We start from the raw sequence: 26,566 nt of genomic DNA, 5'->3' as shown, positions 1-26,566 counted from the left end.
CCTGTCCTACTGCCAACTGGTCATTAAATCCCAGGGCAAAAGCTGTAAAAGCAGTGCTGGGAGCATCCTAATGTGTGTTGGAACTTCCCAAACCAAACCCGATGAGCAATTACATGGACAGTTGGCGACTTCAGGTTCAGTCTTCCTCAGGCTGGTGAGACCGCAAGAGAGCAAAATGGCACAATGCCAGTGTCAAGACATGCCAACATAAGTCAGGGGCCTTCTACACCAAACCAAAGTGTGACCTAAGGGTGACCTGAGAGAAAGCTGAGCTGGTAATATTAGGAGAAATGTGGGTAATGCCCTACTCTTGGCACTGACTTTCACTGGGAGATGTAATTCCAGCTGATGTTGTTCTCCCTGGACTCTTTGGTGGCATTTGATGTCTACTGGACAGGGCTGCAAACAGCACAGAGCCCTTGGGGATTGCTCTCAGGACCTGCCTGTTGCTGGAGGTGATATCTAGCAGGTACAGTGCCTCCCACAAAACATTATTTGGGAAAAAAAGCATCCTGCCTGCTTCAGTCCTTCTGAGCACGTCACTCCGTTGCTATGTTCTCTGCACTGGGTGCCGCTGATTGCTAACACCATTTCAACACTTAGTCTTCCCTCCGTGAAGACAGCTACCTGGCTCAGCTAAAATAAGGAGACCAGATAAACAGAGTAATCCTTGTGAGCTGCTAAGGAAGCAGATAGAACAGACTGGGAAACTGCTTTCTTACCCCATGAAAGTCAAGGGCATTTCTGAGTTTTTCATATCCTGCACTGAGGTAACAGGACCTTTCAAGGATTTGGGGGAAAAATAAGGTATCTCTGCCCACTGCAGAAAAGCTACTAATCCACTGGCTCAGACACTTGCCTAGAGCTGTGGAGTAGCCAAAATGAGTTCTCACTTTCCTTAATTCAGAGAAGAGAGCTGAAATTTCTCTCCCACATAACCACAGACCATCAGCTATTCCAGGCGAATTTGTGCCTGTTCCATACCCACCAGTTCCCTTCTCCCCTCTCCAAATTCCTATCTGGGTATAAGCATTCTTTCCTGTCCAAAACAGTACTTCTTTTTGTGGAACATGTAGGTTTCAAAAATTTGCGATTTCCAACAGCAATAGTTTCAGCAGAACACATCACTGGCCGTGGAGGTGCTGCAGCCTTTCCTCTTCCCCACGGCTGCTGCTGAGCCGTGGAACATACTACTGGAAGAATTTCTAGAGATGCCTCTCACTGTGGTCACAACTAAGAGCAAAACTTGCTGGGAAATCCTGACCTGAACACATGCAGCGCAGTTTAATCAAACATTGTCTTGCCTTTTAACAGTGAGAGGAAAAGCTTTCTCCTTTTTCTTTTTCCTTTTTCTTTTTTTTTTTGTGCTTTTAATAAAATTATTGGAAGACAAAGACACGCCATAACTGGACCCCACATGAAAACCTGAAGATTTTCCCTTCAGCATCTGACTCTTTAATGCTATGGCATTCAAGTTCAAGTCAAATATACATTGAAATAACTGACTGCAGGAATGGGAAAAAATTGGAGAGGGAGACTTACGATTTAAAATAAAAAAGCAACTAAAATGCAAAGGGAAAAGAAAATCAGCCACATTTGTTTGAAATAATTACGTAAATAAGCAACCATTGCAAGTGCCAAAACCCAGTAAGAACATGGGTAGGCGATAACAGCTATGTGGAAGTCAACAGAGAGTGATGTATCAAGTGTAAGAGGGCAGACACAGGGACGCTGGTTGCAGCACAGTGAGGATAACAGGTTATTCTCCAAATAGCAAAGCGCAGTTCCCAGCATGACCATTATTACCACTCGCACACTTGCTGTTGTGCCAACAGTAAATCAGCTGACAGCAACTGATAAATCATGCACCACAGCAAATGACAATACAAGCAAAGTTGGACTCCCACCTCCATCACTTGAAGGTTGCTTTGGGCTTTGCAGAGACTCTCACTTCCTCATGTGCACTCTCCCTCTTTCACGTCTATGCTCTTGGAAACAAAAACCACAAGGTGTTTGTGTGAATTGGCAGGCTGCCTAGCCACCCTTGTCAAAATGGCTTGGCAAATTTGAGCTGAGCACCGGATGCTTACATAGGGAATGCTTCTACTTAATGAGACCGCTTGATACCCCAAGGCGTGCAATTTCTCTGCACTCTTGGTTTAACTGAAGGACCAGGAACATTCTGTATTTTGATAACAGTAAATCACCAACAGACCCCACATGCAACACTTCAACATTGTAAAAAGTTTGGAACATTGACATTCATGATGAAAAAAAACCCATGCAGTTTTAATGAGGGAATGAGCAAAAGGGAGCTAACAGTGCTGAGGAACAGCCTGGTGCCATAGGCTGATTTACTGCAAGATCTGACGTGCTGTGGAACTAAAGTTGTCCCACCATTGATTCCTGGTCTCAGCTTAGCTTTTAATGAAACTCAGTAAACCTCGCTTTCTTGGTCTTGCACTGACACAGACTGGCCTAGCACTTTACAAGTAAATTTTTTTTTTTTTCAAAACCTGCAGCAAGCCACTGGATTCCCCCCACCTTTTGCCCACGAGAGCAGTATGTCGTAGCTGGTGAAGTAGGGTCTTTCCCAGTCCCAAGTACTGTGACACTGATGAATCTCTCAGACAACAGGTCAGTGAGGGTGAAAGCAGGTGCCCCTGATGCCTTTCCCTTGCTAACTTTTCTTTCATTCTCCTTCCCAGCTTCTCATTCCAACCTGATCTGATTCCACTTGGGACCTGGGATCTGTTCCTGGGAGCTTTCCTCCAGGCAGAAACAGCAAACCAGTGTGGTACAGGGAACACAGGACCTCCTTCTTGCCTTCTTTGCTCTAACACATCCCTGAGGCATTACAAAAACTCACCTGCCTTCCTGGCAACTACCTCTGACCCAGAGCTCTGCTCCAGAATGGGCTGCTGCCAGCCCTCCCCATTGCTGGGCAGGTCTCCTAGTGCAAGGAGGAGACCAGTATAGCAGGGCTTGGCTTCTGCCCTGCTGCTCAGGCCAGGACACAAGGGACCACAAGAGCATTAAGCCCCATGTCATCATCATCCCTGTATGGCTGGGTTTCACATAGATGCAGAATGGCAGTGCTGCCAAGAGGCCTGTATGTCAGACATCACGTGGGCATATGCCTGGCAAGTGGCTGGGCTGGGCTTCCCACCCAGAAACCTGCCTATGCTCAGACACTTCTCACCTTCCCCAGCGGGAACTAGCACTGACAAGCTCTGCAGGCAAAGCTGCCTCATGCGTGTTCTCTCACCTGCTTCTGAGGCAAAATGCTTAATGAGCTGAAGCTGCTTAAAGCTGCTGCTCAGCAGGCACACACCTGGCAGCTCCCAACAACGTGGGCCAGAGCATCCGTGGTGGCTAAAATGCCTGGACCAGCCAGGTGGAGGAGAGTGGCTTTTCCACTGGCACAGTTAGGGCTGAAGGAGGGCAGTGGCCAGATGCTGAGTGGAAACCTCTGGGCTGTGTGCTTTGGTATTTGACCAGCTCAACCCTCTGCATGGCTCTTTAATACACCTGCTGTGCTGAATGGCCTGATCCTGCATCAGTGCTCTAGCAAGTGCATCAAAATCCATCACCTCACCGGCACTGGTTAGCACCGAGCGGGATTATGGAGCATTTTGCTGAATCAGGCTAACCACTAACAACAACTAAAATGACTTGTGAAACCGGACATTTGTACTGTGAAACAGTACCTTTTTATGCAGTGTCTTGCTAGTCAACACAGTCTTTAAGTATGTTAGGGATTGGACAACTTGTTGCCAACAGCGCAGACCAGCCAGATTTGAGCTGCAGCATAGTTTGTCAGGCTAACGTAAAAAACTGCTCTGCTTTTCTATATGAAAAAACACAACCCACTACGAATGGTTCCTACTGCAATGCCAAGAATAATACCAAGCAAGAGAGGAAACCTACTCAAGTGAGTCTGGAAACTGTTTTAACCAGGAATCAAATACAATTGTGTGTTTTTCTTAATGGAGTGCTAAGCTACATTAGCAAAAGTGATGTGACTTCACCAATGTGTAAATGTATATAAAAGCCTAATATAACAATATTTTCAGAGGGAGGAAAAGACATTTTTAAAGCTGTCTTGGAAGCTTTAAATAGACCGTATTTGTAGCAATTCATTCATAACATTTTTCATCTTATTTCTTCAGGAATATACATGTTCCTACAACCAGCTGACAGAAACAGAATAGCCCTAAAGATATCTACACATAGTCTTCCACCACAGGACTGCCTGGGAGCAGGGGTGTTAAATTTGCAACTCTGCTTAAAATTGGCTGCCTCCTTCACAAGGAAAGCATGGCAGGCTAGATGAGTTGTTCTAGAGGCAATCATCTGCTCCCAGCCACCACCACCCAAGGGGTGGGCAGGGAGGAGGAGGCCCACCAGCTGCCCTGGTAGCAGCAAGACAAAGGAAACCCAGGGGTACATCCTGCACTTGCCTGTTGTATTTTGAGACTGCAGAGCAAAATCTACAACAGCCAGCTGCTCTGCACAGGAAGCAGGCTGCATACAACGGTTTCGTGGCCCCACCTGCAACCTCAGGCAGTGGAGGAAAAGGCAATCACTGCAGCAGGTTCTCACTCTATAGCTGAGGTAAGTAGCTAAGGCTTTCTTTACCATCAGCAGCCATGCACATTTTCAGGACTCAATTCACTTTGCACTTTTAGGCATCTCCTTTTAGATGAATCACACCTAGATCCCATCTTTCTCCAGTAGCCAGAGCAGGAGCTTTGACTATTTCAGATGCAGATAGCTACAGTTACTCAAACTGATTGCCTCCTGGACATCCTTAACGGCCCAGCTTCCAAACTCAGGCACACAAAATATGCCAGTAAACTAACGGGCAAGCCTGAATTGCCAGGCCAGACATGACACTTTCCACATAAATGAGGTTGGTTTTGAATTTTGGATAAAAAGTAAAAAAATTGAGTGCATGGCTGCACAACCTCACTGGCTGCCTGGGATGGTGGGCACTACTGCAGGCAATGTTTGCTGCGACGTCTAGCCCTGTCCTCCTCTGCCATCCAGGGAATGAAGTTACTCAGGCACTGGTTTGTCACAATTCTCCTGTCACACAGCCCAAGGCTCATGTTTAGTAGGATTAGAAAACCTGTGTTTCCCCACTCCCCACTTCCCAAACGCAGTTTATTGAAAGAAAGGATTGGTACTGAAGAGTTGTGATTAAAATTTAAAATCTGACCTCATGGATATGCGAAATTGTTCCAATTTCTTGTTCTAGCAGTCAGCAGCTTTTCTTTCTTTTTCTACGGACAAGATAATCCTTTTCACACACAGAAAAAGAAAAGCGTTCAAAAAAAACTGACGTAACTTCCGTAAAAAAACACTACCGAAACTCCACTAAAAATCCAAAATTTTAATCTTGGAACAATAATCTTTTTAAAAACAGATTTTAAAGACTGAGTGTACATATTCACAAAAGCAACAAACTAAGGCATAATCCCCATAGCCATGTTTGTAAATTAAAGACTTTGAAAAGCCATATGACTTGACTCATTTAAGCCTTGTCAGGATACAGCCAGTAAAAATTTTAAACATTTGACTGACTTTTACATGTAGTGGACTGTCAGTTTATACAATTATCACGAGTATGAGCTAGATTAATTTCAAATCATTGAAACAAATACTCTAGTAAGAGCACGAAGATTAAACATGACTTTAAAGTGTTCCTTAGAAACCGAACATTTCAATTGTAATTAAGAAATGTTAAAGATATTACATTCCTTACATATCAAGTCTGAAAGTACAATATGTACACAATCTACAGTCTTGTTTGTATAAATAAGAAATAATTTATCTATATATCTCAAATGTGACTGTCAGCTGAAGGGGACTATTTTGATTTGGGCAGAAAAAGGAAAAAAACAGAACAGTCATCCCATACATACAGCCATTGGAATTCTGTATCCCAAGTGCTGACATTTTGGCCAATCTCCTTGACTGATTCTCTTTACACCCATTGACGAAGCATGTGCGGGTATGTTGCCCGCAGAGAATTACAGCATCTCTCTTGTAAATGAATTGCTTGGGTCTCTAGAACTGTCAAGGCTGCTGCTAATAGGAAACGTAATGAGACGTAAGTCCCTTAATTAAACAGAAGAAATATGCACTGCAAGGTATTACAGTTTGCAGAGATGAAAGAACTCTGAACTAGACTGTCAAAACAACAAAAATCTGGACGTTTTTAGTTTTTGTTTCTGAATGAACTCTAGTGCTTATAAAAAAATAAGACAAAACTAATTAAGAGACATCTGTGACAAATTTAAAAGTCTACATCAGCTTTCTTATAAAGCCCTAACCAGTTCCTTTCAATCCAGAGCCACAGTATGTTTGCTAGTCAAGTCTCTTGTCCTGAGAGGAGATATCAAACCTCTCCATCTCACTACCAGTCCTCTGTCATTTTGACTTTACAGTTTTGCAGCATGCGGTATTACCCTGTGCACAGGTTAAGCCTGTTTCACACAGGACTAATACCAGGTACCTGTGAAATGTTAGTATTGTACATCATTGTTATCCCCATAGTACACATACTTTTCAACAATCTGCCTCAAAGTACAACATGACAAGCTTTCAAAAATACAAAAAACCTTAAAATGCAAGACCCAACAGTGTTCATGAAAATACAATAAAAAATATTTAACTTCCTCTCATATTGCTTTTCATTTCTCAGCTGCCGTGAAAGGCAACATTTCATTTTTTTTCCCCAGTATTTTCACCAATTTTGCAACTGGACTGTGTATTTTCTGACAGATATGAGAGTATACACACTCATATATAGTAACATGATTACAGTAAAATCAGAAGTCACAAAATAAAATAACAGTGAACATTCCTTAAGTGGAATTGTAACTTTTGGTCAACATTTCTGCTAGGTTAAAGGCAAAAATATGCTGTACAAAATCACTTTAACATCTGCAGGAATAAGCCTCTTCTTTACTTTAGCCTCGGTTTAGTGTGTGGTCAGCCTGAACGATGCAGTTTCCTAAAATTTAACAGGCAGGCAGGAGATTGTAAAGCAATGTTTCTTCCCTACCTGTACCAGTTAGCAGATTCTTGCATTGCAAAATGACATTTGCGTGAAAAAGTTTACTGTGACGCTCAGAAAAGTTGAAGGCAAACACGTGTATGGACAACAAAAGCTGTCAAGGTGACAAACGATTCCATGGACTGCTTTCTTCTCCACCTGCAGCAAGCTTGAGCGTTGTTAGCTTTCGAGGGGGATGCTGAGGACTCTTACGAAGGCTGTCATCCATCTGCAGAGAAATAATGAGAGCCGAATCTGGCAAACAGTAGAATATAGATTATACAATTAGTCTATTTGTCAGGGCTGCCACCATTAATGCTGCTTTGGGGTATTTTTTACCCTGTTATTTTAGGCCCAGCCAAAACTGATGCCTTGGTTCCTGTCCACTCCCAAATATTTGCTTGCCTTAGAGTGGCTATTCATTCCATTAGCATGCGGTGCATCAAACCCAGGGCAAATAGGAGTGCTTCTGCTCAAATCATTTTGCCAAGATTACTGAAGAAAGCAACACTGCTACTTTCTTCTAAGAGGTCAAAGTTTCAATTTTGTACAATAGCCAAACACTGCTAGAAAGCAGATCAAAAGTCAAGCTGCTAACATCAATAGATGCTTTTGCATGTTCAGCACCTTGCAAGAACAAATCTTTTTCACATTAGAAATATTCTGGAGGTGTTGGGTGAATCTAGACTAGTTACAGAATTCAAAAAGTATGTAATAAAGAACTTGTGATAAGACCTTTTCAAAGACAGGTTAAAATTAATCTCTGAATATAAAGATTTTTACATTTCCATAGGAAATCAATCTAATGCCCTGTGCGTAATGTGGTATTCAAAGAGTCTAGTTACTACAGAATAAAGAGAATCATAGAAGACAGCACAGGAGAGATTTCCAGAGGTTGTCTAGGCCATCCCATTTCCTCAAGGTAAGATCACTTGACCTAAATCATGCCTGGCAAATGTCTTTGTAACCCTTCTTTAAAATTTCCACAGCCACACGCCAGTAACACAAAGAGAAGATGCAATCAATAACTAATGCTACAGAAGCTGATCATAATTAATGACCTATTTCATACACTTTCCTTCTTCAGGAAGAAGTGCCTTCTACCTTTCTAGTTAAAGTGTTCTGTCTGCATCTGAAACCTAATTCTTTAGAAGTGTTTTTCACATAAGTTGTATAGCTTTTGATAGGTGCTGAGTGACAGTCTTGGAAACAAAGAATATAAAGAAATAAAAGCTAGATGTAGAACAAGCAGGAGTAACAGTGACTGTAGACTAGTGACTACAGCATTCAGGTGGGAGCAAGGAGAGCTGGCAATTGGTTTTAACTTGCAGGACCATTTCTGAGCTTTGATCAATTCATTTGCCTCCTCCTTTGCTGGAATTTACCCTTGCAGAAAGACACCCTTCTTTTGTTGGTATGTGCACTTGCAAGACAATGTTCTCTTGATTGTAATAAAAATACTTTTTAAGTACAAGGCTTCATTAATTATTCCTTTCAAATGACTTAATATTCTTCCTGCCTCTCTACACAAAGTAACTCACTAGAAAAGAAGCAATTAAAATAAAATGTCCATTGTACTGTTGCAGTTGCCATGCAAGAACACCTGTGAACAAGTAACCACAATGAAGCAGGAAAATCAGAGACTGAAGCAAAAGTAACCTTTTCAATCAAGTTGGATTCCTTATTTACAAGCTGTGTGAGTTTCTGCAGATTAGCATCTGCTGTATCCTGTCCAGCCGGAGAATGGCCTGGAGAGTGAAGGCAGAAAGATGAAGAGTGAAAAGGTATTTACGAAAGCTTCTAAATCCTTAAAAAATAAACCCACATTGGAGAGAAAGTTCATGTAGTATGTTTATCCTAAGAAGAATTTAAGTGGAAAAGCCATTTCACGTGAGAAAAACAGAAGCACTAAGCATGAGCCACAGCACAGATACAGGTGCATTTTGCCAATGCCTGACAGAGCCTAAAACTGAGTATTAACTATTGCTTTTAATTTTCAATCCTTTCTGCAAAACTTTGCAAGTTTCTCTACCTCACTTCCTCACAGAAGTTCCAGCATAAACTACATAAAATCCAATTCTGCCTCAGATCACAAGTGAAAACCTGGAGTCCTAATCCAAACAAGACTATACATGACAAAAAGGGGAAAAGAAACACACCTTACCTGCAACAGTTAACCTGAAGTAGCAAGTTAAAATATCATCACAGAAGTGACACAGATTGGGAAGCTGTTTCAAATGCTCTTGTAATTGTACTCTGGGGAAGCACACTTTATAAATCGGTGCAAGGAAACCAAACACAAAGGCATCCAAGGTGGTAGGCCTGAGAAGAGGCACAAAACAAAACAAAAAAACAAAGTGACTGAGGTAAGACATGTAATACCTTTACGACGTAACCATTTTCTGGGTATGTCAAACACAAATCAGGACAGATCACAGCTCTTCTAGCATTCCATCTTTTCTTATCAATCTAGTAAATGCTTTGTACAGACTATTGACTGACGTCAGCACCTCTGAACTAGAGACATGCTGGCAAGCTGCAGCACTAACTTCAGCATTAAAATCCAGTCACGCTGTCACTTACACTGATAAGCCATTCTAAAACATTTCTGGTACCACAAAAGCCAAGCTGTATGCCAGGGGACCAGGATCCTCTCTCAGGAAGTGGTCTGACTTTACTGGGTAAAGGAAGAGTTCATCCTTTTTAGGACCTGTTGGCACTATGTCGTTGGCAATATCTTCTTCTGCTCTGTGCACATGCCACAGGAAGAGGAGTATTCCCAGACCTACACCCTCCTCCTGTGAAGGCAGTGGTTACACTTCAGGCTTAAAGCATTTTTTTCTACATACAAGCACAGGAGGTGACAGTGGCTAGAAAAGCATTCTCTAGTGCTACACTAACTCATTAAGCACCCCACGTTTTCTTAGCAGCTGTGGTCAGCATCTGCTTCTCTGTGGAAAAATGCAGGATAAGGGAGACACTGCATTGCCCTAGTCCAAAGATCTCATTTGTGCCCTGTTTGCTGATCCAAGTTTGTCAGAAAAGCAAAGTGTGAGACATGAAATTCCTGTGCAGCACTGTGCACATTCTGGCAGGTTAAGAAAAAATTTAAGTGTTCAGTCTTAAATGTGGTACCTGTTTCATTACTCATTAAAAAAAAAAATTCACACTCACGTATCTCCAAAGAAAAACTGAGATGTTCCCAATCTCTTCGACAGGAGATTTAGGCACTCCTTGGCATCCCTGTATATCTGATGAGACACAAGACTGTCTAAGAGCCCCAGGTGTAGCAAGGCTAGTATGCACAGCATTGTTCATCATTTGACAGTGTGCTAGACTGTTTCAGTTCTTGTCTTTGACAGCACTAACTTACAAATTCTTTACTACACAACACGTACCTGTGCTTCCACTTCAGTGAGACTGTAAGGTGGAGGCCCTCCCCTGGTCAGCAATATCCTGTTCAGCGCTTCCCTGGACATCTTTCCAGGCAGATACAAACTCAGTGGGAAGGGAATCCTTGAGGCAAACCATGGCTTTGTCACACTGCGGTAATTTTCAGCCTCAACCCAGAAAGTGTGCAACTGTATCAACATAAGGAAGAATATGACTGGAATTTGAGTAAGAATAGTGGACATCTCTTAAAGGTTTGATGTGTAAGATTTCTGTCAAAGCAGCAGAAGCACGACGAATTATTGTTACCTACGGCAATCAGACTCCACAAAGGATTATACTAATCCTTTGAGTGTAGGAGCATATAATTAAGGCTACAGCTACTTTCCACCTAAAGAAAAACAACAAAGATACTACATAGACCTATATACACGTGCATAAAATTAGACACACACTCATGTTTATGTATGTGTATATATACATATATACACTCATACACACACAGAGTACACAGAAAATATATTACAAAAAAAGTTGCAGATGTATAGATCAGGTTTGAACTTTTCAGAATTTTTTTTTTAATTTTATATTAACCTTAAAAAAAAAAAAGATATTATGAAATTATGAATTTGAAACCTTGCGGTTCAGCTGAAGAGGCTACCCTATGATATCATCTGGTCAGAATATATTTTCCTGTACAAACTGAAGCCAAAGTCATTCAAGAGATCCAATGTCTGGGGATTTTTATATCTCTAATGTACTTAACGCTAAATTGGTGAGGGCGTGTGGCCATGTGTTATTTAGAACTGAAAAATGAAACTACTGATGGGTATTTTAATTTCTGAAAAGTTCTAACTGAACAGTTCAAAACATTTCCACAGTCGAGCGCCTCACATCAGACATACACATTTTATTCAAAGCTTTTTCAAAAGAATCAAATGAAGCAAGAACCGTCCAGAATAAGCTCTTCCCAGGATACTGTTTCCCAAAAAGTATCTAAAAGAAAAAAACATTCATACGTGCCCTTTAAAAATATCTTTCATAAATTCATTATTATTACTTCGCACCCCACAAACACACACTTCTTTCCTTCCCAAAAGTTGCTAAAAAAGTTGCTAAAAGTTGCTAGACAGTATTTTCAAAATTGGACTAACAAAGCAAATACATTCCAGTCAGGACTATGGCTGAGAGACTCTAGCCTCTCTCATGTTGGGCACCTCTTGTAGCATTCACTTCCAAAAATTCTGACCATTATAAAGTATTTCCCAATACTTACCAGAGCAGGAAGCAGCTTCTCTTCAAGTAGTGCAATATATGCCAGTGTATCAGCTCCTTGTTTTGCAGACAATTCATAATCAGCATTATATTTCTACAAATTTAAAAAAAACACACATACTACAAATAGCGTTACACAGAACTTTTCAAAAAGACGATCAATTCAACCTGAAGTTGCTTCAAACTTAACAGCTATCAAGACAGTAAATATAACAACATTTTGCGGGACAGAAAGCATGTGCTTACTGGAATTTATTTACTTCTTCAGGCCAGCTATGTCAAAACTCCTTGCATCTCCCTTTTCCACTTTCTCATTCTTAAGAGTTTTGGGCCCTCCTGTTCCCAAAACAACTCCCGTCTCCTTCCCATTGTTTTCCAAGCAACCATCCAGTGCTAAACGCAGTTTTTCAGTACTAGGGCTGTGGCAAACCTCTGGGAAGTCCCTGTCTTTCTTTTTGGAGAAACATCTGTCCCTTCAGCTGATGTAAATATTCAAAAAAGGGAAGCATTCCCATCTTTTGCTTTTAATTACCATTCTAAAAGTTTAGAAATTGGATGCTAATAATATAAGGGACCAAATACACAGCTAAATTAATGCGGTTACAGCTGACTAAGGTTTTAATTCTTACACTGGATCCTTTTAAGGTACACCAAAAGGATTGATAACTTTTTCGGGGGGAGAGGAGATTTGCTTCATTAATTTAGCAACAAAGGATCATTGCGGACCCTTATTTTTAGATATCTGAAAAGCAAGCATATTATTGTTATACTTTAACTCAGAGAGGGCTTTTTCCCCAGCACTAAGGAATCTTTGGTATTCAAATGGCTACGAAACTTCTGAATTTTAAAACAACTGTCTAAAATCCCATCTCAAATGCACAGCTTTCAGATTCTGTTTTTCTCTCCCCTAAAGATTTAAAGTTTCACTAACACGGCATTCATCAGATAATCTTCTTGACTAGCCAGGAACTGAATTTCTAATGTAAAAGCAGAATAGTGGCTGGAGGACCATCTTAAGAAATAAAAAGATGATGCCATGCTTTACTAGACATCTTTATACTTTGTGAAAAGAAGAAATCGTATAGCTTTATTCTTTGTGAATAGAACATTAAGAGATCTGCAAAAGGCAAGCAAGAGTTGACTCTATGCAATAACATGATGTGCATCAAGAAACGCTTGCAGACATTTTTATGCTATGAGTTCTAGAAAAACTACGCAGATTAAAAACAACGCTATATATATTATCCTTCAAAAAAGAGCACTGGGAGACGATTACCCATTTAGGCAGTTAAAACACTTCCCAAACTGTGATATCCTAGGTCTGCAAAGACATAATGACATTAAAAGTGTTATAATTAAGAGCAGGGTGCTCACTCAGAAACTGCTCAATTAAAGTCAGCTTGTTGTCCTTTTCAATTAAAAGGTGTTTTGTGCCTATTTTAAAATCTTTCACATGACTAACAATCAAACTTTCAAACAGCAATCTCTTATCCACCATCTTGCAATTCTCATGCATGTACAAAAAACAGGAAAGCACTGGGTCTGAACTGAGTTCCAGGTTTTCAGAAGCCTGTATCAATGTATACAGGGAACAGGTAGAGTCACTACAAGGTAGAGAAAACAAATCTTTTGAAAGAGACCTACCTGCTTTCTTAAGAAGTTTAGTATTTTTGCTGGCTGAGAAATAACAATGTCTGCTGATATCAGGACTGGTACATCTCCTAGAAGGCATAAATAATACAGTCAACAATTTATATCGATGAGTTCTAGCATAACTAGAAAGCAATCAGTCACTTCATCTACTTTCCTTTTCTCCATAGGATGCTCTGATCTTCCTAACATGTACACATAAACTAAGCTTTACATAGCAGGTGAGTTCCACCAAGGTCACAAATACGTTTAGCGCATTGTGGCCTTCACTAATAACAATACATTAAAAAAGGCCCACATCAAATCACACTGAAGCCAACATCTTCTGCTAGATATCCAACACTCTGAGAACCACGCTATTTGTCTGGATTTCAGTTGTTCATCTTAAGACAAAGCTTCCAACTCAGTCCAACTGCCCTCTCAACCCATTCACCTCTGGGACTCTTCTTCCTCCTTCTCCAATTTTTCCCTGCCCTTCCCCTCCAAATCCATTTTAACCACCTGTTGTCTCTAGCCTTGCTACAACCACTCCTCAAGCTACCAGTGCATAACCATGAACTATTCCAGAATCAAATAAACCCCTTCTGCCAGAAGCTTACTGGTCAGTCTTTACTCATCAGATTGCAGGATCAAAGACTATAAAGCATAAGATCTCTGTAACAAGGGCTGTCTTATACCATGTATATTTGCTTTCACTACACCATCAATTTAGGCTGCCTGACAGAAACAGGTATGTACTTGGCACCACTGCTTTGTTGACTGTCTGCTGCTTCACCCGAACCCATTTTAATAAAGTGTCCTTTGAGGCACTTTATTTATGTCTCCCATTATTTTATCCCCACAAATGCATCACACTTGGTCGTGTAAAGTCATTTATCGATGTATTGTGAAAACAGGTAGCCTTCACTGGGGTGGGTTACACTCACGAACACAAAACCAAAGCAAACTCAGAAACAATGCAGAAATTGGAACCCGTGTTTATAAGGTGGCTACGACTAAAGAATAAAAACAACGTAAAGAAGGTACCTTTCGGAGCTCTCCAAGACTTATTTATAGTATTCACTGTCAGGGGAGCACCAGAAAATTTGGCGTAAGCCTGAAATAAAGATTGCGGGGGGGGGGGGGGGGGGGATATCCAGTCACTATGTATAAGAAAAGCGTAAAGATTGCACTTTGAAAGTTTTTTTAAACAGCTTCGGCCACTGAAGACCGACTAAAAGCGCCTTTGCTTTTAGTCGGTCTTCAGTGCCCTAATGCGTTTCTAGGACACGCCGCCCGCGAAGGCCGAGACCCCGCAGCCCCCGGGGAGGCAGGACGCCCTCACAGAGGGCAGCAGCGCGGGACGCCGCGGGCTCCCTGTGGGGGAAGAGCCGGGGGCCGCGGGGCCCCGCCAGGCTCCAGCCGCCGTCGCCTCCCACCCCCGGCCGAGCACGGCGGCTGTTGCGGACCCCTCGTCCGGCACAGACCCGGCCTCTGTGCGACGACGGCGGGGGCGGCGGCGCCGCCTCTCCCCGGGGGAAAGAGCCCCGCGGACAGCCGTGCCGGCGGGAGGCAAGCCCCGGGGCGCCCTCCCTCCATCCCTCCCTCCCTTCCTTCCTTCCCTCTTCCCGGGGCAGGTGGCGGCCGCCGGCCGTTACCATGACGGTTAGCGACTCCGGGTGCAGGGACGGCAGCCCCCAATCGCCTCCCCAGCAGCTCAGCTCCATGGGAGCCGCCATCTTGTCCGCCGTCCGCGCCGGCCCGGGAAGCGCGGCGCTGCTGCCCTCTCATGGCGGCTGCCGGGTGCCCGCGGCCGCGCGTCGGGAAAGGAGGAGGCAGCGGGGGGTGTGCGCGCCTGAGGGTCCGCAGCCGCCCGCCGGGCCCGTGTTGCCGGGAGGCGGCGGCGGGCCCCCAAGGAAGGGTGTCCTGCCCGACCCCCGCGATCGCTGCTGCCTGCCGCCGAGGCTGCCCCGGGGCGAACCCGCTGCGGGCGTCGCTGAGGGGAAGGGGCGTCGGCGGCCCGAAGCCGTTGCCCCGTGGGGAAACGCCACCCGCCCTGAGGCACCGTCGTTTTACTCGTGAAAGGCGGCGGCTGACGCGGCCGGCTTGCTGAACCCCAGCACTCTGGCTCAAAACGTGGCTTTCGATCAAATGTGAAGAGCAGTCGTCAGCAATTTGCCTTTAAAAATAAGGAGCTCTGATCATATGGTACCAGTTTTGACCAAGTTATAATGATAACCGATTCAGTGTGTTTTTTTACTGTGGACCTTCAAAGGCATCAAGTTATCAGCTGTTTCATTTCACTGTTCGTGCAGACATGCCACAGCACATCTAAATACTAAGTCAAGTAAAATGTTTCCATCCTTCCAACACAAGGAAAAAATAGTACACACCGACTTAAAAAAAACCCTGCACTGACCACCCTTGTTCAGGTCTTCTATGCACAAAGAGATGAGAAGAGCAAGGGATAAGCTTCATGCGTCCTCCTCCCCCCCACCCTGAACCATGGTTTCAGATCTGCATTAAATTCGTGGCAGAAAGTGTCATGATAAAAATCTTAAGACACATCTGAGATCATTCTGCTCCAGTTTATGAGGAACATGGGAGAAGAAACACGTACCCATTTTTTCCCTCAGAAAAACACACCACTGGCAATGTTAACAGTAGCGAAAAATATTTTTTGGTTGGTGGGTTGATTTTTTTAATGGCTACATTACATTTCTCCCTGTATGTACTTAAGGTACACAGTCTTAAGAACAACTTTCTTCTCTTTTCCTCCCTACAGGGACCAGCTAACTCCTAGCCAGTCTGTCCAGGTACTTTGCTTCGGGCGGTTCCCCATTTGATTGCCTCCCTGAGATGTACAAAGGTGGCTCCTAACAGCTGTGATCCCAAACATTACTGCAAGGAGGATGAGCCAGCTTATGGCTCTTCTTAAGGGAAGCTGCAAGAAGGCTTAGGAGGTAAATAGGAGAGTAAGCTTTCTTTGCATTGCCTTAGGGCCCAATTAATCTCTGTGCTTTCGTGGAGTCCAGAGCAAAGAGGGGAAAAAAGGCAATCTGCACATCTGCATCTTCCCTCCCCCATCCAAAAGCTCTTAAGGAAATTTTTCCTCTTGATTGCCCGAGTGGAATTCCTATCAGTGTAAGTGAAAAGTAAATAGGTGCATTGAGAATGGATATATGCCTTAACTTGAAAAACTGGGCCTTCAATTTGTGTTTTTGAAAAAGCGAAACTTCTGAAACGCAAGTTTGAAACCTTATGTTCTACAAAATTTGTATGAAAATGTGGCAGGATCAAACCCAGAAGTGTTGACATAAATATGGAAGGATGTGGTTTAGAGCTGATATTTCACTTGCATTGACTTCTATATCTTAATTGCCCATGAATCCTGATTTTTAATCATCCATATAATTCCATAAAAACAGTGAGTCTCCTGATGCATATTAGGAGCAAAATATGAAAGCTGAATTAAGCAGCAGGGATTGCTTTCTACTTCCTTTACCCCATTACTTGAAACTCGAACAAGTCATGGACACTTCTGTAAAGCAACGTCTATAATGTTGGCAGCTTCTGTGTATTCTGTATGCTTAGAATTTTATTGACTTATGTAAAATAAGCAGGACAAATATTTTTAACGGTTGAGGTTTACTTGCAGATTGTCTATAAAAAATTACAGTCACATATTTCTGTAAGAAACTTCCTTACAAAATGTTACTGGCTTTATTAAAGCTTCTTGAAAACACAATACCCAATAATCACTTTTTGATCCTTATCCAAGATATTAACCTCCAGTAAGTTAAGCTGGAGTTTGTACTTCAGAGAAGACATCAGAGTGAAAAGGCAATAGCTAATATTCCATTCTTTTTATTGAAAATTACAATTCGAAGGTCAAATATAGTGCCTTCCAGACAGCAGATAAACATTATACTTTGTGACAATCCCTTAAAGAAGGTTGTGCTTGAGCACAAAATCCCCTTCAGTCTGTAACATACTCCAATAATAAAACTGAGCATAGAAATAAAAACCAGAATAATTGCAGTGACCTTTATGTGTACTGGCTAAGTTCATCTGAACACGGACTTAAGCTTCTGTTTATATACATGGTGAACTAGTTCCCTTCTGTTATACTGTATTGTGCAGCATTCTCTGTATTGCCAAATACTGCTTCCACGTGCATTCTTGTTGAATAAGCATAAGAATAAGCAGCTGCAGAGCAAGAACAGAATATGGCCCTCACAAATGAAACGAGTATATAATGCTACAAACCAGATCCTCCCATAGGGTTGATTAGCATGAGTGCAAGAGACTCCTCTGTAGTTAAATCAGAAGCGAAAAATTATAAGTTAGAATTATTTAATAAAGATTTTTGACAGAGAAGGGAATTCTTCAAAACATTTTGTACGTTTTGACAAACTCGAATAAATTACATAATGGTTGCGAATAATTGATGGTGTTCCCTTAGACAGGTGAAAGCAAAACTTTACTATCCTTTTATTCCTTTTCTTTTTGTCTGCTATAGTCACTGAATACTTTAATACAGAACTGTGATGATTTTGCAGACCTTCATGATGTTTTTGTGTCAGGCATTTAAGCCTACGTTTTCAAAGAATGCTCTTTGGTGATGAAGGGCTTCTCCTTAATAGATAGTAGAGCAACATCAGTGGTGCTCTAGGTCCATGTATTAGCCTCTGCAGCATCTGTGCTGTCTCTACCCTTTAGGTTGGGGATGAGTTCTGGACTGAGACTTCTTCCCAGGGAGCTTGTGGCACCCTTCCTTCTTCCTTTTTTCGTTTCATGTCCTTGCCTCCTGCTCTACCCACTTCCAGCCTCCCTGTTTCTCCCTGCTCCATAGCACTCTGCACCTGCTGCTCTGTTTTTCTCACTCCACTGTGCAGCTCTCTGCCAGCCCGCTGACACCACCACATCATCCTGTCACTGTCACCGCAGGGGCAAGGATGGTGGGAGTGAAGGTGAGGGGTTTCTTGTTGTGTGGACACATATATGGAAGAACAGCAGGGTGAGGAGGAGGAATAGCACTGTGTGGGACACACTGGATATGGGGGAGCACCCTCCAGCCTGGTGATGGGCAGAAGAAGAAATGAGCAACTAAAGGAGTGGGTCACCGCTGCGACACAAATAGCTAAGATAGTAGGGTGTGTTATAGGGTATACACCATGCGGGGAGGACAACTAGAGGGCATATGAATATAGGCCAGCTGAAGGTATTTGAAAATCCCACGGTGCCTGCCTTGGAGAGGAGCCCACTCCTTGCTGCGTGGGGCGGCAGAGCCCCGCGGGCAGACCCTTCGCAGCACGCTCCACAGCCCCAGCCTGCCCTGCAGCATGCTGGTTCTTGCCTCTCACACAATGAGCCCCCAAGGGCTGTTCTCTGTGGTGCTCATTAGCTGTATGCCTCAAGCCTGATGTGACTGAACATTAATCACCACTACTTTTCTTACTTAACATAAAATTTCCCTCCTATTGTTGCCTTTCATTTTATGATGTAAATAACATGAGACAGCTCCAGCTATTCCAACTGTGTGCTGGGTAGCAAGCTGCAAGGGGGCCAGCCATGGCTTCCTGGGTTTCTTCTGTCGTGACAGCAGTCTGCAGGGATGAGGCACACAGAGCGGCACAGGACAAAGAGGGCCATGCAGCAGGTTGGGAAGCCCAACATGTGCTGTCACCTCCTGAGTGGGAGAAGTGCCACGGGGGGAGGGTGTGGGGAGGATAGGCTGCCTGATGGGCAGTTTCACATGGAGGAAACTGGTTGCACAATTGCTCAGCCCCAAAGGGGCTTGCTCACTCGCACCCTTTCCCTGTGCTTTCTTAACATCAGCAACGCAGAGCCTAGAATTTTATGGAGTAGAGGAGAAACAATAGGATAATGACATCCTGGAGGCACACGCAACACTGAAAATTGTTGTAGTTGAAAGCACAAGTTTTATTTAAAACTTACTTTGGTTAAGTCATCAGGTTTGGGGGTTTGCTAAGCAATGTTTTTCCGCAGCCTCAATCCGGTCAGTTTGAGCTCTCACAATGCCCCTGAGCTCTCTAAATGAAATGGAGGAGCAGATGATACATTCCTCACTCTGCCAGTCAGTGTCTTCTAGAAACTCTACCTGCCCCAGTCTGCAATCTGCACGATCCCTTTTGGTGACACGCTTCAGTTAGGTAAGTAGATGAGTTAAATTCCTACCAAGACCAACTCCACACAGCAGCGCATCCCCTATCCTTTTCGAATCCAACGCCATTAAGCACGTTTCAGTTCCCGGGGCTTCTCGAAGGGCAGGCTCCAGCCGGGATCCCGACAGATGCAGATTTTGCTGGACCTCGGCAGGATCTCCGGCTCTGCCCGGGCTCAGACACCCCCACCGACGCCCGGCGTTCCCGGCTCGGGCCCCGACGGCTCGCTCCCTCCCGGTCCACCCCAGGGCTAGGCCATGCCCCGCCGCGGCCCCCCACGGCACAGCACGGCCCCCGCCCGCCCCCAAGGGCCGGGGAGCCCTGGCCAATGGCCCGCCGCCTGCCGCCGTCCCTCCCCGGACTCGGGGCCGCCCCCGTTAAACGGCGGGCTCCGGAGCGGAGAGGCGCGCCGTCCTCCGCCGCCCTGCCCTGCCCTGCTTGGCCCAGCCCGGCCCGCCATGGGGTGCGAGCGCGGCGCTGCCCTGCTGCTCCTGCCGCTCGCCCTGCAGCTGTGCCCGGGCCGCGCCGCCTCGCCCGCCCCCCGAGGTAAGGGCCCCGCCGTCCCGGTTCCCTTGCTTCAGCAAACATTTCTTTCCCCTCTTTTCATTCCAGACGGCTTTGGGTTTGCAGCGCCCCGTCCCCTCCCCCGGCAGCCCTGTGCTGGCAGGGAACGGGGTCTGGGGAGTCGCCAGCTCTGCAGGTGCGAGGGGAGCTGGAGTGGCGGCGGGCACCGGGGCCGCCGCTGCCTGCGCCCCCAGCCCTGCTTGGCCCCGCCGGGCTCGCGGTGGGAAGCGGGGGAGGTCGCGATGCAGCCGCTGCGTCGGCCATCCCCCCTAAAATCAGGAAAAAGTAGTCTGGTTTTATAGGGGTGCTAGTAGGTGTGTTGAACGTCTGAAGAGAGCTTTGCAGTTGCAAGTTCTCATAAATGAGAAGTGAATTGCTAAGCTATGAAAACTCTTTGGGAAACCTCTACTTCATAAAGTGCATAGGAAAACAGGTACCTTATAAATCCAGCATTACTTTGGCGATATTACGCACGTAGTAAGTCAGGAGCCGCGTTATTTTAGAGCATGCATAAAGTGAGTGGTATCGCTCTCCAGTAGCAGCTTGTGACTGGAACCAGCTCAGCTACTGAGTGCAGCAGTTCGTGTAACTCGATGACCCTCCAGGAGCCTTAAAGCTGCTCCTGGTTCTCTCTGCATTTTTAACTCCTTCCATTGTCTTAGGAAATTGTGTTTGACATTTTAATTGGTTAATCGAAGCAGATCTAGAAAACACCCAGTCAGATTAGTTTAGCTGCATTTCCAAAGCCTTTATTAAATTCCTTCTCGATGTAAAAACATTTCAGAAAATTGTCATATTGACTAGTAGGGTATTGCCATATTTTAAAAAATAGAGGCAGATTTCCAGCTTGTCAGGTGCAGTGGCCTGCAAAAGACCCCACTCTCAACATATGAAATTTTTAGCTTCTTACAGTCAGTCAGAAATCATTGCAGTGGGGTTAGGGTTTCACTCCAGGTGTCTAAGCCATCAATTCTCTTGGAAAGTGCTGAACAGCAGTGGAGCAGTGTTTACTTTTACGGTTATTATGGTTAGCTGTGACTGGAGAAGAGCCTTGGAGGGTCTCAAACAGCTGGTGTGACATCGCAGACGAATTAAGAAAAATAAAGGGTCTTTTATTTTGAGCTCCATCCTGTCCTGTGCCACTAATTTCATTCCTTCATGCCTCCTCCTCTTTGGGCTTCCTGTCGTGTCTTTTAGCTCCCATCCAAAGAGCTAGCCTTGATGTTTTTGGGCAGATCTCCAAAGAGTGGTTTGCCGCTGTCTCAAGGTGTAGCTCATCCCTTGTTAGCATTTCCCCAGGAAGGTGAGCAGCTCCACTTTAAACCCACAGAAAGCAGGGGTGGGAGAGAATTCCTGGGGGGAAAAATCTCTTCCAGTTTTCTTTTTTTTGGAAATGACATTAGTGTCCAGATGAATGGATGCTCCAGAATGAGCAATGGAAGCAACATGAACCCAGGCTCTACTATAAGAGAACAGGGTTTCCCACATGGCTGTGGGTAGGTCTGTGTGCCCGTGTGATTGTCCTCTGAGCGCTCTTCAGCCTCCTCCTGCTTGTAGTGTATGGAAACACTGGATCAGTAGGATGGTCCCATCGCCTTAGTCGACAATGACAGCTTTGAGGTCGTGTTGGGTAGAAAAGACCCATCTGCAAAGGTCTGCTGTTTATTGGGAAAATAAACTTAGTGGTACAACCATGGGCTTGAAGCAAGGTAAGGCGCAACGTGCTGGTCATGTGCCTTTGCTGTCTGCCTGGTGTTAGGGCTTTTCTCCGATGGCGGCTCTACAGTATTGTGCTGGTATGGGAGAAAAATATGGTCCAGCTATGACAGGCCTATAGACTGGCAGTGGTATACGATGGCTAAATATGCCCTTATATTTAAATAACACTTGTGCATATTCATTTACCAGACTTCATTGGAAGGGTAAAGTACATATACTGCTTTAATAGCAGTGGGTTGAAATAGGAGATTATCAAGAAACCTAGTGGAATAGTTTATTGAGTTCGGAGACATCAGGGAATTAGGAACATTGAGGAAAACCCTAGTTTGTTGTTTCAGTGCTGTAAGTGGGATAGCTGACATACATACAAGTATAATGTTAGACTCTGCTGATGCATTGTGCAAAAATTAAAAGAAAAATTTGAGACAGCTTTCACTATGCCTTCAGGGTTGTTTGTTTTTTTTTTTTTTTGTCAGGCCTGTTCTTCTTTGTTATCTGTGCCAGAAGGGAAAGATGAGTCTTATTTATATAATATATCTTCAGAGAAGTCAGTGAAGTGAGAAGGAGGTTACGAACATCATATTGCTTACCTGGCTTTTTAGCATTTTAATTGGTTCCCTGCGAATACCATCAAAACGGTTCTTAGGATAAGTACGCTGGAAATCTGCCTGAAAATTTTGATGCTGGATCCTCAGTCTAATTGCAATGTAAACATAAGCATCTGAATTTATGAAAGCAGAAATAGGTTAAAAAGCTTTCTGTTGAGATGCATCCTCAGAAGAGAAGAATTTTAGAGATCTGCCTGAAAATATTTGAGTACCTCAGTTTAATGACTAGATATTTCTATGTTAGTAACTTATTAATATTACTTTTTTTAAAAAAAAAAGCTACTAAAAGATGATCAGTTGCAACAAAATCTGTATGATATTTTGATAGAATCATGTAATAGTTTTGGTTGGAAGGGACCTTTAAAGATCATCTAGTCCAGCCCCTCTGCCATGGGCAGGGACACTTTTCACTAGATGAGGTTGCTTAAGATGTCCCAGACAATGCTAGGGTGGCTGGACTAGATAATCTTTAAAGGTGATCTTCATATTGTTAATTTTTGTTTTCATATTATTTATTTTAGGTAGGACAACTTGGGTTCATTTTAAAGTATCTGTATGGAAATAGCAAAGAGTGTGCCATCTCCAGTGGGTGGCTTCAGACTACATTCTTCTTTTGTCATTATTCTGTTTAAATTGCTGTTGAAACTCTCTTATTTTTCAGTTTTTGATCTTCTTCTGTATTCCAACAAGAGAGTGGTAACGAACTTGCAACAAGCCCTTGGTGATCCTACGCTGAATGAAGTGTTCTTGCTCTCAACATTCAAACTGCAGCCGAAGAGCACAGCCACCATATTTGGCCTGTATTCATCAGCTGACAACAGCAAGTATTTTGAATTTACGGTAATGGGACGGTTGAATAAAGGTGAGTTGTTTAGAAACAGTTGTAGGGGAAAACTAGTGCTGGATCCATAGTTATTGGTGTGTCACAGATGGATATTGAAAACTGTGTGATTGATTAACCTTTGTGCTTGAGTTGTTCCTGTTGCATGCTGTCACCACTTAGGCCCCCCCGCCCCAGGATTAAAGTGTTAGTTACATCCTCTCTCACTCCCATTCTCTTTCCTTCCTCTCCCTGGGTGCTACTTTCTCCTGGCCAGGGGAAGCTGACCTGATGATCAGCTGATATCTCCACTCTGCTGTGGCGCTTGGTCTGAGCAATGCTGAGAAAGGAGTTAAAAAATGGAGAATGGAGAAAGGAGTAAATTTGTTTTTCTTCTTTTTTTTTTCTCTTTTTCTTTTTCCCCTTGGGACATTCACTGGTTCTTATTACTCAGGAATGTGAGGGACACACGCACATGCTATCTCATGCATATGAAAGGCAGGTTCTTGCTCTGCTGACCCTGGAGGTTAGATGTGACTATGCAAGACAAACATTCCTAGCACTTACAGGATCTTTTGGGTGAATTAAAGTGTTTGTTCTCTGTTTATTGAAATTAGTTAATCAGGAGTCAGAGTAGGAACTTCAAGAGACTTTTAGAAATGGAGAGCTTTCATTGCTCTCTAGACCAGATCTAGGATATATTGCAATTTTAAGGTTCAGCAAAAAATTGTCAAATGATGTAAATTATTGTTTCTCCATTGACTTCACCACTGCTATGATAATTTGCTGCTGCAAATGTCGTAATCGGGCAGCTGAGCCCAATGTACTGAGATAATCTGCTGAGAGATTTCAGTTTATACATAGGAAAATTATTCTATATGCTGAAGAAAAGCACACCTTTTGCATGGGAAATGTAAGGGAATGAGTTAGAGAAAACATTGGTAGTTTTATCAAGCCTGCCAAAATCCTTCTGAGGTCAGGGAATAAGAACTTTTGTGCTATGTGTGTGTTGGGGGTGGATCAGACGTGATCACACAGACTTGTCGGTAAGTGTCATCCAGTTCCTAACACTGACTTACCTAATTGCTAACTAAATGATAGATCACACATACTCCCTTCTCTCCCTCACACACACACACAAAATTATGTGTTAATGTTATACATATATAGGAATGCATATGTATACACACAAATATGTCTATATACGTACAATTTTGAACATACCGAACTCTTCTCTTGGTTTTCAAGAATACCTGCATGCCTGATGGTTACTGATACACTTTAACTAACAGACTTAAGAGGCTTTCTGGTGTAAGGTTACTTGGCTTCTTTTGGTTTTGTCTTCAGTATGTTAGTGTTGTATTTGAGAAGCATCTGTGACAGGATGGTGGCGTATAGATAGGCAGGATGAAGAAAATTGTCCTGTCAGTGACCAGTGTTGAGTGGATGGGGGACATCTGTAACCTAACCTGTTGTAAAGGACTAATCAAACAGAGGGAGGCTTTTCGCAGCAAGGCTGTTCCATGGAGGTCTTTTTGCCTCCTTATTACTTTAGTGCGCCTTGTTTAAGGCATATGGCAGCATGCGAGTAGCAGGCAGTATTTTCACGGGTGATTTCTCTGGAAGTGACAAGTGTCCCATATGGCTACTTCATACAGTAAGTTAAACTGCCTCCAGGAGCATCACTTGATCCTCTCAAGACTGGAGGTCATCACTTAAGTGGTGAGCCAACGTTGGCATCTTAGCAAAATGCAGGGTCTAGAGTATCTATGGTTTTGAAAGGGTGCATATGTGCATGGTGCTTCCTCTGCGTAATATTTCCACTTATGCACCCAAGTCTGATCTAAGTAGCCCAAAGCTTAGTTATCCTTTAAAGTGTGTTCCAAATGGTTTGCTCATGTTCTGGTTTTGTTGTAGTATACCTGACAGTAAAATGTTCATAATGCCTAAATGTTTTTGAAGCACAGATCTGAATTACTGGGCTACTGCTCAACTTGTTTTGGTTAGATCAATGTACTTTTCAGAGGCAGATAGCATCCATGGGTTTCTTATCCGTTTTGAACGATTCCCTTATGGAACAGCAGTAAGTGGATAAAAGTAATATAACTTAACAATTCTGTGAAGCAGTTCCTATTTACTGGCAGGGTTAGTAGTTTCACTGAAAATCTGTTTCTTAAACAGTACAGGTGAGCCACTAACTTACTCTCATGAACGTCAGTGTAGAATATCCTAGCAGCAAACACGTAATGCAGGGGCTTGGATGAGGTAAGTCTTACCGACGCAGAGGCTGTGGTCCAGCAAAATCTCCCTTCAAAAGCCTACTTTGGTTTACCAGATGGATATTTGGCTTTGGCTGAGGAAGGAGTACTTGATCCTCCTTCCAAGCCAGACGGTTCCTTGTCCTGAAACTATTCTGGCAGGGTCCATATTGGGCCCTGTCACCATCTCCTCTTTCTTTCTCTAGCTTACTGCTGCATTTGGTCACTCTGAATGCAGGGCCCAGATCCAAAGACCTTGCCTTCATATGACCAGGCGTGCATAATACTCACATAAGTAAAATGCCTGCAACGTTGCCAGATCTTTGAGTTTGCCAAGAAATGCTATCTTTTAGCAAGTCTCTGGTGACCTCGTGCACCTTTGCGGAAATCTCAGCTCTGGCAGTGTTTTGACATAGCAGTGAAAACATTCCTGATATTGATCACAGCTGCTGAGACTTTAGAACTAGTGTAGACTTTAAAGATGGAGACATACCCTGCCCCATTCATGCTGGTATAAATCTGGATTGGTTCAATCATTAGACTGAGCAATTAGAAAAATAGTAGGGAACATGTACCCAGCAACTCAGGTGGTCACTGACAAACAGAGGTATCACAGCATCAAAGAGAGTATGTTAGCAGTGGTGGAGAGATGGGAGGATAACTTGTTAAATGAAAAGAAATCACAGAATCACAGAATGTTAGGGATTGGAAGGGACCTCGAAAGATCATCTAGTCCAATCCCCCTGCCGGAGCAGGATTGCCTAGACCATATCACACAGGAACGCGTCCAGGCGGGTTTTGAATGTCTCCAGAGAAGGAGACTCCACAACCTCTCTGGGCAGCCTGTTCCAGTGTTCAGTCACCCTCACCGTAAAGAAGTTTTTCCTCATATTTATGTGGAACCTCCTGTGTTCCAGCTTGCGCCCATTGCCCCTTGTCCTGTCAAGGAATGTCACTGAGAAGAGCCTGGCTCCATCCTCATGACACTTGCCCTTTACATATTTGTAAAGATTAATGAGGTCACCCCTCAGTCTCCTCTTCTCTAAGCT

The 26,566-nt window shown here is 43.6% G+C and overlaps 2 protein-coding genes across 5 annotated transcripts in view; one reads left to right on the top strand and one right to left on the bottom strand.

Moving 5' to 3' along the window:
* Nucleotides 1-5,383: 5,383 nt before the first annotated feature.
* On the bottom strand, nucleotides 5,384-15,103 carry MTX3 (metaxin 3). 4 transcript variants are annotated; one of them, XM_068423098.1, is made up of 9 exons: nucleotides 15,019-15,103; nucleotides 14,408-14,477; nucleotides 13,376-13,452; nucleotides 11,733-11,825; nucleotides 10,465-10,647; nucleotides 10,241-10,317; nucleotides 9,231-9,388; nucleotides 8,726-8,814; nucleotides 5,384-7,321 (listed from the first exon to the last, which is right to left on the bottom strand). In XM_068423098.1, exons 1-9 carry the CDS (start codon nucleotides 15,097-15,099, stop codon nucleotides 7,247-7,249), a joined length of 903 nt encoding a protein of 300 aa, XP_068279199.1. In that variant the 5' UTR covers nucleotides 15,100-15,103; the 3' UTR covers nucleotides 5,384-7,246. The 4 variants fall into 4 exon arrangements, with proteins under 4 accessions (XP_068279199.1, XP_068279198.1, XP_068279201.1 ...); XM_068423097.1 differs by having other exon boundaries at nucleotides 5,384-7,295; XM_068423100.1 differs by lacking the exon at nucleotides 8,726-8,814.
* Nucleotides 15,104-20,006: 4,903 nt separating this feature from the next.
* The window catches only part of THBS4 (thrombospondin 4), a 40,513-nt gene continuing 33,953 nt past the window's right edge, over nucleotides 20,007-26,566 (top strand). The window contains exons 1-2 of the mRNA XM_068422032.1: nucleotides 20,007-20,094; nucleotides 23,101-23,301. Coding sequence (XP_068278133.1) covers nucleotides 20,007-20,094; nucleotides 23,101-23,301 — 289 coding nt within the window. The remainder of the gene's footprint in view (nucleotides 20,095-23,100; nucleotides 23,302-26,566) is intronic.

This window comes from Nyctibius grandis, chromosome Z, assembly GCF_013368605.1.
Source record: "Nyctibius grandis isolate bNycGra1 chromosome Z, bNycGra1.pri, whole genome shotgun sequence".
In the NCBI taxonomy this organism is placed as follows: Eukaryota; Metazoa; Chordata; class Aves; order Nyctibiiformes; family Nyctibiidae; genus Nyctibius; species Nyctibius grandis.
This window is presented reverse-complemented; position numbering and strand designations above follow the sequence as displayed.

Coding starts and splice junctions, on each gene's coding strand:
- MTX3 (XM_068423097.1), bottom strand. CDS start 15,099: ATGGCGGCTCCCATGGAGCTGAGCTGCTGGGGAGGCGATTGGGGGCTG. Junction 14,478..15,018: donor CGGAGTCGCTAACCGTCATG/GTAACGGCCGGC, acceptor TCTTTATTTCAG/GCTTACGCCAAATTTTCTGG. Junction 13,453..14,407: donor GTCTTGGAGAGCTCCGAAAG/GTACCTTCTTTA, acceptor TATGCCTTCTAG/GAGATGTACCAGTCCTGATA.